Source organism: Canis aureus, chromosome 1 (assembly GCF_053574225.1).
Source record: "Canis aureus isolate CA01 chromosome 1, VMU_Caureus_v.1.0, whole genome shotgun sequence".
NCBI classification, from domain to species: domain Eukaryota; kingdom Metazoa; phylum Chordata; class Mammalia; order Carnivora; family Canidae; genus Canis; species Canis aureus.
Genome location: NC_135611.1, coordinates 115969414 through 115980950, shown reverse-complemented (window position 1 = coordinate 115980950; position 11537 = coordinate 115969414). Strand labels below are relative to the sequence as shown.

At 38.6% G+C, this 11537-nt stretch overlaps 1 protein-coding gene across 2 annotated transcripts in view; it reads right to left on the bottom strand.

Moving 5' to 3' along the window:
* Positions 1-2529: 2529 nt before the first annotated feature.
* Positions 2530-11537, bottom strand: part of ZNF875 (zinc finger protein 875) — a 29780-nt gene continuing 20772 nt past the window's right edge. For both annotated transcript variants that reach the window (XM_077897088.1, XM_077897180.1), the window contains one exon: positions 2530-11252. In XM_077897088.1, coding sequence (XP_077753214.1) covers positions 9571-11252 — 1682 coding nt within the window. In that variant the 3' untranslated portion in view covers positions 2530-9570. The remainder of the gene's footprint in view (positions 11253-11537) is intronic.

Genomic DNA, 11537 nt, shown 5'->3' with positions numbered 1-11537 from the left:
ACCTTGCCTAGGGAAGGATAAAGCACAATTTTACCAGGGCTTACTCAGGATTGCTTATTGAGGCATTTGGAAGGAGTCCATAACCCACTATTAATGCTAGTGAAGAACCTCCTCACACCATAATTCATATTCCAGATAAATAAAAAACCCATGGCCAATTTGTGGGGAAGAGAATTTATATTTAATGGCTAACTTCTATGAACTGTATAATTTCCTTTATGTATGTTATTTCATTTGTTCTTCACAATACTCTAAATAAATATTCCTTTTTTTTTTTTTTTTTTAATGACAGTCACACAGAGAGAGAGAGAGAGAGAGAGGCAGAGACACAGGTAGAGGGAGAAGCAGGCTCCATGCACCGGGAGCCCGATGTGGGATTCGATCCCGGGTCTCCAGGATAGCGCCCTGGGCCAAAGGCAGGCGCCAAACCGCTGCGCCACCCAGGGATCCCTAAATACATATTCCTATTCAATTTTATGGTTGGGGGACTCAGAAATGTGACAGTTTATAAACGTTCAGGTAGCTGGTATGAGATAGGAGTCAAACTTACTTCTCTTTAGGATCACATGTCTGTGATGGTACACCTTGGTACATCATTTACTAAACCTAATCTTCTTTTATCTGAGCAATCTTCTTTTATCTTCAACAAATGGTGCTGGGAAACCTGGACAGCCACATGCAAAATAATGAAACTGGACCACCTTCTTTCACCATAAACAAAAATAAGCTAAAAATGAATTAAATACCTAAATGTGAGACTTGAAACCATAAAATTCCTTGAAGAGAGCATAGGCAGTAATCTCTCTGACATAGCAACATTTTTCTAGATCTGTCTCCTAAGGCAAGGGAAAGAAAAGCAAAAATAAACTATTGGGACTACATCAAAATATAAAGTTTCTGCATAGCAAAGGAAATGATCAACAAAACTAAAAGGCAACCAACAGAATGGGAGATGATATTTGCAAATGACATATCTGACAAAGGGTTAGTATCCAAAACGTATAAAAACTTATAAAACTCAACACCCAAAAACCAAATAATCCAACTAACAAATGAGAAGTCATGCATAGACATTTTTCCAAAGAAGACATACATATCTGTCAGAATGGCTAAAATCAACAACACAAGAAGCAACAGATATTGGAAGTGGGGAAATAGGAACCCATATTTAAGCATCCCATTCTTGGTTTCCGCTCAGGCCATGATCTCAGGGTTGTGGAACTGAGCCCCACATTGGGCTCTATGTACAGTGCAGAGTCTGCTTAAGACTGTCCCCAGCAAAATAAATAAATCTAAAAAAAAAACTATCAGCCCTGGAATTTGGGGATTATTACTAGCAAAGGAAATGATCAACAAAGTCATTAATAGATTTTAGTTAGTATTGACATCAGGAGGTGAGTCCTCCAACTTTTTCTTTTTTTCAAAATTGTTTTCGTTACTAGAGGAGTCTTGGAATTCCATAAATATGGGGACTAATTTTTCCATTTCATCCAAAAAAAAAAAAAAGCCACTGTTGATAGGAATTGAAATTAATCTTAGATCTCTTTGGGTAGTATTGGTATATTTATTATTATGACTATTTGAGAGAGCACAAGCAGGAGGATTAGAGGAAGAGGGAGAAGCAGGCTCCCCACTGAGCAGGGAGCCCAATGTGGGGCTCAATTCCAGGACCTTGAGATCATGACCTGAGCTGAAGGTAGACACTTAACCTCAGTCACCCAGGCGCCCCGTAAGGTTTCTAATGCATGACCAAAGGATGTCTTTATATTTATGTATTTATTTAGTTTCAAGTTTCATTCAAATTCCAGTTAGTTAACAGATAGTGTTTTATTAGTTTCAGGAGTAGAATTTAGTGATCCATCACCTAATATAACACCCAGTGCTCATCACAAGTGCCCTAAGGTCTTCTTAAATTTTGTGGGTTTAAAGGTTTATTTTTTTTAATTTTGTAGTTTTCAGTGTACAAGTCTTTTACCTCCTTCATTAACTTTATTCTTAGGTATTTTATTCTCTTTAATGTTAATGACATGGTTTCCCTACTCTCCTTTTCAGATGGTTCATTGCTGTTGTATGAAAATACAACTCACTTTTGTTTGTTGATCTTGTACTCTCTAACTTTGCTCAATTTATTAGTAGTTTCTTTGTGAGTTCACTTGGATTTTCCACATATAGAATGTCTGCAAATAGAGATGGTTTTACTTATTTCTTTCCAATTGAAATGTCTTTTATTTCTCTTTATTATCTACTTCTTTTGACTGTGGTTTCCAGTACTTGAATAGGACACTATTCACAAAACAAGAATACCAAGATGAAATGAAACAGTGAGTAAAGCAAATACTACCAAATAAGGCAAGTGCAAACAGTATTAAAAACAGACTAATTAGAAATACTGAATGGGACCTGAGGTTGCTCCATGGTTTTAAAAAAGAAAATCCATCAAGAAGAAATGTTATTAATTTCTATAGGCCTAAATAAGATAGATTTGAAAGCTAAGCTTGATGGAAATACATGGAGAAAAGCTTCTTAACATGATCATAAATTTATTTATTATAGAAATGGAAGTGCTAAGTTTTTAAAAATAATTAAGGCTTATTTCTTCTGCTGGGGTGAATACATTGGTGTTTGTTCTATTAATATTACTTATATCTACATTTACATTACAAATCTAATTTTACATGTGTTAAACATAATATAAATTAATAAGTAAAAGACATCATTAATAAAAAAACAACAGGAGAATGATGAGGTAACTATATATATAAAAACATCAAAGTTTGCAACCTTTTAATTTTGGTATAATATTGTTAAAATATATATATATATACATATGTTAAACACTTGCTTTTTAAGGTAATGTGAAAATTCATAGAACTTCATTAGATTTAAAACTAAACCTTATGAAATAAAATGGAAGAAATCACAAAATATATTGACTATAGTGCAATAAAATTTTAAAAACTAAACACCGGGGCACGTGGGTGGCTCAATGGTTGAGCATCTGCCTTCAGCTCAGGTCATGATTCCAGGGTCCTGGGATGGGAGTCCCGCGTGGGGCTGTCTATGGGGAGGCTGCTTCTTCCTACTGCCTATGTCTCTGCCTCTCTCTGTCTCTCATGAATAAATAAATAAAATCTTAAAAAAAAAAACTAAACATTAGGGGATGGTAAAAATGAATACATCAAACTGACTTGACTTTCAGAAGAAAAAAGGAAAAGGTTAAAAAGCCTTAAATAAGATTAAATAAGTTTTAAAGAGCAGTAAATAAAAATAAGCTTCAAGAGATTAGTAAATATTAACAGAAATTAACAAAATATAAAAAGATACATTGAAAAGGTGATTAAAAGAATAAAGCTTTTTTGATTAAAAAATAGAAAAATAATTCTCAAGAATATTCAGAATATGTCTATAGACACAGAGGAGATTAAGTAATTATATAACTTAGTTCTAGCAATAAATATTCCCCAAGAGTTCTGTGTTTTGTCTAGATAGAGCAGAATACTTCAGATTATAGGTTTACATCTGTCAGTGGATATTAACAAGCATTTTCTCTGCATTTGTTTTATGTGGTAATTTTCTTCTACACGTAGTTTAAATTTGTTTAGTTTAAATTTGTTTTTTTCAGTCTCTACACCCAACATGGGGCCTGAACTCACAAGCCCAAGATCACATACTCCATGACTAAGCTAGCCAGGTGCCCCACACCTAGTTTAAATTATATAAAGCATAGATGTTAATAGTATGTTAGATATTATAATGTGTGACTTTTTTTTCCTGGTGTTTAAATGTATGTGAAGTATTGTTTGCTGTGAGATATAGACCATAAACATCTAAACAGTTTTTATTTATTTTTTTGTAAACAGGCTCTACACTAAACATGAGGCTTGAACTCACAAGCCTGAGATCAAGAGTCACATGCTGTATGGACTGAGCCAGCCAGGCATCCCTAAACTTTTTAAAAATTTAAATTTTTAAAAATGATTTATTTGTTTGTTTGTAGAGCAGGGGGAGGGACAGAGGGAGAATGAGAGAGAATCCCAGGCAAACCCTGCACTGAGTGTACGGAGCCCAATGTGTAGCTTGATGGGGCGGGGGGGGGGGGGGGGGGGCGGTCGGTCAGTCCTATGGCTCTGAAATCATGACCTGAGCCAAAACCAAGAGTTGGACACTTAATCAACTGAGCTACCCAGGGACCCCTAAAGATTTTCTTTCTTTTTTTTTTTAAGATTTTATTTATTTATTCATGAAAGACACACACACACAGAATGAGAGAGAGAGAGAGAGGCAGAGACACAGAGGGAGAAGCAGGCCCCATGCCGGAAGCCTGATACGGGACTCGATCCCAGGACTCCAGGATCACACCCTGAGCCAAAGGCAGGCGCCAAACCACTGAGCCACCCAGGGATCCCAAGATTTTCATTTTTAAGTAGTCTCTACACACAAGATGGGGCTCAACCTTACACCCCTCAGATCAAGAGTTGCATGCTGTATTGACTGAGCCAGCCAGGCATCCCAAGACCATAAACATCCAGAAATGATGCAGTTAAAATGAAAAGTAAAGTGTTTCACATTCACTTGAGTTTGAATATTTTCCACCAAAAAATAACTACATAAATCAGTGAGAAGAGTGGCATTATTTTATAGTTTTGAAAATCTCTTTCATCCTAAGTGTAACAGAATACAGCTGGTATTTTATATGTGCTCTTGCATTTATTTATTTATTTATTTATCTATTTACTTACTTACTTACTTACTTACTTATTTATAGGGTGGGGAAAAGGGTAGAGGGAGAGAGAATCCCAAGCATACTCCACACACAGCTGGAGCCTGACTTGGGGCTTGATCTCACAACCCTGAGGTCATGACCTGAGCTGGAATCAAGAGTTGGACACTTAACCAACTGAGCCACCCAGGTGCCCCTATGTGCTCTTACATTTAATCTGCTGAGATAAATAAAGAAAACCTGGCCTCATACAGGCACAATTTAAAAATGAAGAAGTATTTAATGGCCTTTTCAGATATTTGTCAATATTATTCTTTAATACCACACCAAAAATCAACAATTGGTAATTTCTTAAAGTTACTGTAATGTGGAATCTGGCCTTTATCTCTCTGTCCTTTTTTTAAAAAGATTGGTATTAATTTTAATTTTTTGTATTTTTTTAAGTAACCTCTATCCACAAAGTGGTCTTGAACTCACAACTCCAAGATCAAGAGCCACATGCTCCACTGACTAAATAAGCCAGCCGATACCCCTAGCCTCAGTCTCTCAAATTAAAATCCATTTGTCTATCTTATACTTTATAATATTGCCACAGATGATTTTGCACCATCACACAGTAATCATTTGGAAAATACTGGTTCAATGAGTTAGGCAGATCTTCCAAATACTGACATATTTCATTAGATGGTATTACAAAATCACATTCATTAGTAACATCAGCAATCTCATCACAAAAGACTAAGTATTAGAACACTGTCAAGTTCATGGTGATAGATGCTTGTTTTTCAATATGTTAATTTTTAAAAAATATTTTATTATTCATAAGAGACATAGAGAGAGAGAGGCAGAGACACAGGCAGGGGAGAAGCAGGATCCATGCAGGGAGCCCGATGTGGGACTCGATCCCAGGACTTCAGGATCACGCCCTGGGCCGAAGGCAGGCGTCAAACTGTCAAGTCACCCAAGGATCCCCTCAATACACTAATTTTTTGTTTGAAAGTCAAATTAACAAAAATTACTACTAGTTTTCTTTACTGTCAGTTTTTATAAATCACTTCATTCTTGACAAAATTTTTACCAAACATACAAGTCTTTATCTTCTTATCCAAAATGTGTCAGTTATTCTTTCAAATAAAATTGGTGTCCATAAAAAGGGGGCTAATTCAGCTCACCACTCAATCATAAAAGCGCATTTCCTGGAAACAGCTTGATACTTCAGCATGAAGGAAAACTTTATGTGCATTTTAATATCCTGGTTGTAATATGATAGTTCTGCAAGACATTACCATTGGGATAAATTTAGCAAAGAGCTCATGGGGTCTCTCTACATAATTTTTTTACAAATGGATGAATCTAAAATTATCTCAAAATACGGGGCGCCTGAGTGGTTCAGTGGTTGAGCGTCTGTCTTCGGCTCAGAGCATGATCCCAGGATCCAGGATCAAGTCCCACATCGGGCTCCTTGCAGGAAGCCTGCTTCTCCCTCTGCCTAGGTCTCTGCCTCTCTCTCCGTGTGGCTTTCATGAATAAATAAATAAACTCTTAAAAAATAAATAAATAAAATAAAATAATCTCAAAATAAAACTATAATTTAAAAATCTTGTACTTAGGGTCAAGTTATCAAAACTAATTTTAACTGTTTTATGAAGAACATTTGTAAGTGGGAACTCGCCTGTTTTTACAAGTGTGTGGTGGTAAAGGAGTTTAATAACACTGTCCCAATTCAAGCTAAAGGCCCAGCAGATTTACCCACCATTGCCTTTGTACAATCAGTGCAAATTTCAGCACAACAGAAAAGAGCAAATTATGTCTTAGTGTTATAATGAAAATTTTTTTGACCATGTGGATCACATGAAAGGGCTCCCAAACGTCCTCTAACCACACTCAGAAACACTGATCCATAATAAGTTAAAATAGAATAGTTATATTAAAACTTACTGCCACCTCTTTTCTTTTTTTTTCTTAAGTAATCTCTACATCCAACGTGGGGCTCAAACTCATGATCCCGAATCAAGAGACCCATGCTTTACCTGACTGAGCCAGCCAGGCGCCCCTGCCACCCCTCTTTTGAAACAGATTTCAATGGTGACCATAACAGGCTTCTGGACTTGACATGATATTGTCTCATGCTGTTCATCATCTTTTCAAAATTTTCTCCATGCAGTATATAGTCTATTACTTAAAGCATAAGAGTGGTAGGATGGGCAGTGGTTGAGCTTGGGCATTTTTTTCTGTTTTTTTTTTTAAACATCTAAAGCTATTATCTCAGGATATGAAATATGGGGCAATGGTAGATAGCTAGTCCAGATAGAGCGGAAAAAAATAATAAAACCACAAGATTTTGAAGATCCACATATATGAATACCATCTGGTGCTTGTCTCCTAATCAGCTTCTAGGATGCACAGAGGTTTTAATGCTAGGCCCACGTGGAGAACTCAGGTTACCTGTTCCAATTTCGTCTCTTCTGAGAAGTTCTAAGCAGAGGATCTCATGCAGGTTTAAGAATCAGTATAGGTGGGAAGCCTGGGTGGTTCAGTGGTTGAGCATTGGCCTTCAGCTCAGGGCGTGGTCCCAGAGTCCCAGGATCGAGTTCCACCTTGCGCTCCCTGCAAGGAGCCTGCTTCTCCCTCTGCATGTGTCTCTGCCTCTCTCTGTGTCTCTCATTAATAAATAAATAAAGTCTTTCTTTTAAATATTTATTTTTATTTGAGAGAGAGAGAGAGAGAGAGGCAGAGACACAGGAGGAGGGAGAAGCAGGCTCCATGCCGGGAGGCCGACGTGGGACCCGATCCCGGGACTCCAGGATCGCGCCCTGGGCCAAAGGCAGGAGCCAACCGCCGAACCACCCAGGGATCCCCTAAATAAAGTCTTAAAAAGAAAAAGGAATCAGTATAGGTGGGGGCTAGGGAGGGCCAAATATGGGGCATCTTTCTAGCATTTCCTGTCTCTGTTTGGTTGCTGTTCTATATAAATGTCTCCCCAGGTTTGAGTCTCTTTGAATCTATTTGTATCTTCAGATATGAGTAGTGCTCTATTTTTTTCTTGTTGAGAATTTTATATAATTTAAGGCAAAATCGTTTGGATTTATAGACCAATTACATTGAAACTGAAATATTTCTTCTTAAAGTTAAAAAAAAACAGTGAAAGATACATATTTTCTTTGGGAATCCTTATTTTTGTGACATTTTTATAGAAAAAAATAATTATATTCTAAGATGCAAAGAGATTAAAACTCTAAAAGTATTTTTCTATTGAGAAGGAGAAATAATAGCAGGCCAGGATTTAACATGGGAAGGAATGAGAAGGGGAAACCATGCCAGCTGCTCCATCTAGGATAGTATTTCATAATTTTTCACCAGGTTCTGCATACTCCACTCAAACTTAGATTTTGAACAAAAACTAAGACTCCCACACCTTGGGGTGCCTAGCTGAGTTAGGTGAGCATGTGACTCTTAATCTCAGGATCATAAGTTCAAGCCCCATGTTAGGCATGGAGCCTACTTAAAATTAAAAAATAAAATAAAATTTTATAAAATGTATGCACCTCATATTATTTGAACTACTATATATTATTTGATTTCCTAACTCTAACTTTGGATATTGAGACTTTGGGACCTATGTTTCTTTTTCCCTAAGTTGAGAGCCAATCACCCAAACACTGAATATTGTACTTACTATTTTCATAACTTGAAATTGTGCTTCATCAACAAACAAAAAAAAAGAAAGAAATTGTGTTTCATCACTTTCTAAATACTCATATACAAGTGAGGTTTTTCCTATTTTTATATGGTTCTACTCTAAATACCTGTCCACAGATAAAAAGACAAGTTATTATACAGTTTCTCAAAATCTCAAAATTCTACTTTCCAAATAAAACTCAGAATCATTTAGTCAAGTTCCATGAAAAAAAAAATTGGGCCTTGACTCAGAATTATAAATTAATTTGTGGGACACTGCCATTCTCAAAAAAAGAGTACTCCCAACCAGAAAAATCATATATTTTATAATGGTTGGAAAGATTTAAACCAAAGAATTACCTGTGGGATATATTATGGCAATTCAAAGAAGAATAGAAAGTAATTTCATTTTCTATTTCTGTATATGTAAGGGTGTTTTCTTTATGAAAGCATATAATACATTTCTACACCGGTAAATAAAAATATCTTCAGTATGGACTCAACCTGGAAACAAAAGAGAGCCCCAGGAAACAAGCAAAAATGGACACCCCTTCCCAAAACCTAGAGCTAGGATAGTCACAATCTTTCTCACCAGTCAGCCCTTTCCATAATAAAACCTTCTTCTACCCATGCAACATCTCTGTTCACATGAATTCACCATCTCCCAAACTCTCCCTGATGCTGACTTTGCTAGGTCATCTCTGGGAAACTAAATCAGCCATAGTTTCTGTCAAGTCTCTTGTTCTAAAAATATAAGACAGACATTAAGAGATGCTCTCTAGTATTGCTGTTTCTCTAATATCAGGCTACTATGTAAAGAGTGTTCAAGTGTTCTTGGAAGATGATAGAATGGTCTCCATTCCCTAATTTCAGCCTACTTAGAAGTGCCCCCTCCAACAAGTTACCTGACAGATCTTCCACAACCCATCATCCCCACTAGGAAAAGCCAGAGCTCCTGAAAATGAGCCAGCAGTTCTCCTTCACATGGATTGGAGATGTTGACTTTTACTATTAGGCTCCTGAACACTCCTGTCACTCATAAAATGTCTCTATTTTGGTGCCTGGCAATGGCTGACTTATTACTAAAGCCACAGCCCTAAGTGTGACTTTGGGCATCTCATGAAATAGGAGTCTTGGCTAAAGATTTCACTATACTTGTACATAGAAGGTTCCTATCCTGGGTGTGTCCTCTGATGTCTGATGAGGTTTGATTTCCGACTAAAGCCTCGCTCACACTTCCTACAAATATAAGGCTTCTCTCCCGAATGTATCCTCTGATGTCGAATAAGGTGTGACTGCCGGCTGAAGCCTTGCCCACATTCCCTGCACACATGAGGCTTCCCCCCTGAGTGTGCCTTCTGGTGTGTGATGAGAGTTAACTTATCACAAAAGCCTTGCCCACACTCCCTGCACACAAAGGGTATACTACCTGAGTGTGCTCTCCTGTGCCTAAATAAGTTTGGTTTCTGGCTAAACCTTTTACCACACTCCCTGCATATGAAAGGCTTTTCCCCTGAATGTGTTCTCTGGTGTGCAATGAGGGTTGACTTATCATTAAAGCCTCGCCCACACTCCCTGCACACAAATGGCTTTTCCCCTGAATGTGTCCTCTGGTGTGTGATCAGGGTTGATTTCCGGGTAAAGCCTCGTCCACATTCCCTGCACACAAATGGCTTCTCCCCTGTGTGTGACCTCTGGTGTTTGTTGAGGTTTGACTTTAGGCTAAAGCGCTGCCCACACTCAAGGCATACATAAGGTTTAACCCCTGAGTGTGTTCTTTGATGTGTCTTGAGGTTTGATTTCCAGCTAAAATGGCGCCCACATTCTGTGCATATGTAAGGCTTCTCTCCTGTGTGGGTCCTTAAGTGTCTAATGAGGTGTGACTTCTGGCTAAAGCTCTGGTCACACTCCCTGCAAACATAAGGTTTCTCTCCCGAATGTGTCCTCTTATGTCTGATGAGATGGGAATGCTGGCGAAAGCCATGCCCACACTCCCTGCAAACATAAGGCTTCTCCCCAGAGTGTGCCCTCTGGTGTGTGATAAGGTTTGACTTCAGGCTAAAGCTCTGCCCACATTCCTTGCACACATACGGCTTGACCCCTGAATGTGTCCTCTGATGTGTGAAGAGGTTTGACTTCCAAGTAAAGCCTCGTCCACACTCCTTGCACACATAAGGTTTCTCCCCTGAGTGTGTCCTCTGGTGTGTGATAAGGTTTGACTTCCAGGTAAAGCCTCGTGCACATTCCTTGCACACATAAGGGTTTTCCCCAGAGGGTATCTTCTGGTTTTTGATGAGGATTGACCTTTTGCTAAAGCTCTGTTTCCACTCAGTGTACATGTAAGGTGTCTCCCCTGCGCCCATCTTCTGGAGGCTGAGCAGTTTTGGCTCCTTCAAAAAGCCTAGCCCAAATTCCCCATATTTGATAGCTCCAAATCCTGAGACTTCTACACCGTGCAACATTTTGTCTGTTTCCTCAAGCGCTGTCCTCTGGCCTAGGCTGGGCCCTAGGTCCATTACTGTGTTGTCTTGCTTGGACCTTACTGGCTGTTCTTGCAGTAGGCTGGAGAATACCTCTGAAGTGATGCTTTTGCTTACTCTTCTCCCAGACAAGAGCTTGGGGTCTTCTGCCTCTTGAATTTCTGTTTTGTCACTCAAGCAGGTCTGACCAAAGAGCTGCTTTGGCTGCTGTTTCTGATCTTCTGGATAGTGTTTCCCTGGATGGAGATGATTTCCTGCATGTAAACTTGAGAAGAGCTGCGGCAGGTGACTGAACCACACATGCTGGCTGAGGCCTTGCTGACTAGTGAATGCCAGGGGGCAGTGGGGACAAAGCTGAATGTTTAGCTTTGATCCTGCCGAAGAAACAATATTTTTAGTCAGACTAGCTATGGGTTGGGTTGCCTGTGCCATTTTGCTTTGCTCATTGGCTATTCACAATATATTTACATCACAACCTGTCTCCCATTCAGACATCCTTGCATCTATAAAAAGAACTATTTTTTAAAGATTTTATTTATTTATTCATGAGAGACACAGAGAGAGAGGCAGAGACATAGGCAGAAGGAGAAACAAGCTCCCTGAGGGGAGCCTGATGCAGGACCCAATCCCAAGACCCTGGGATCACAACCCGAGCCAAA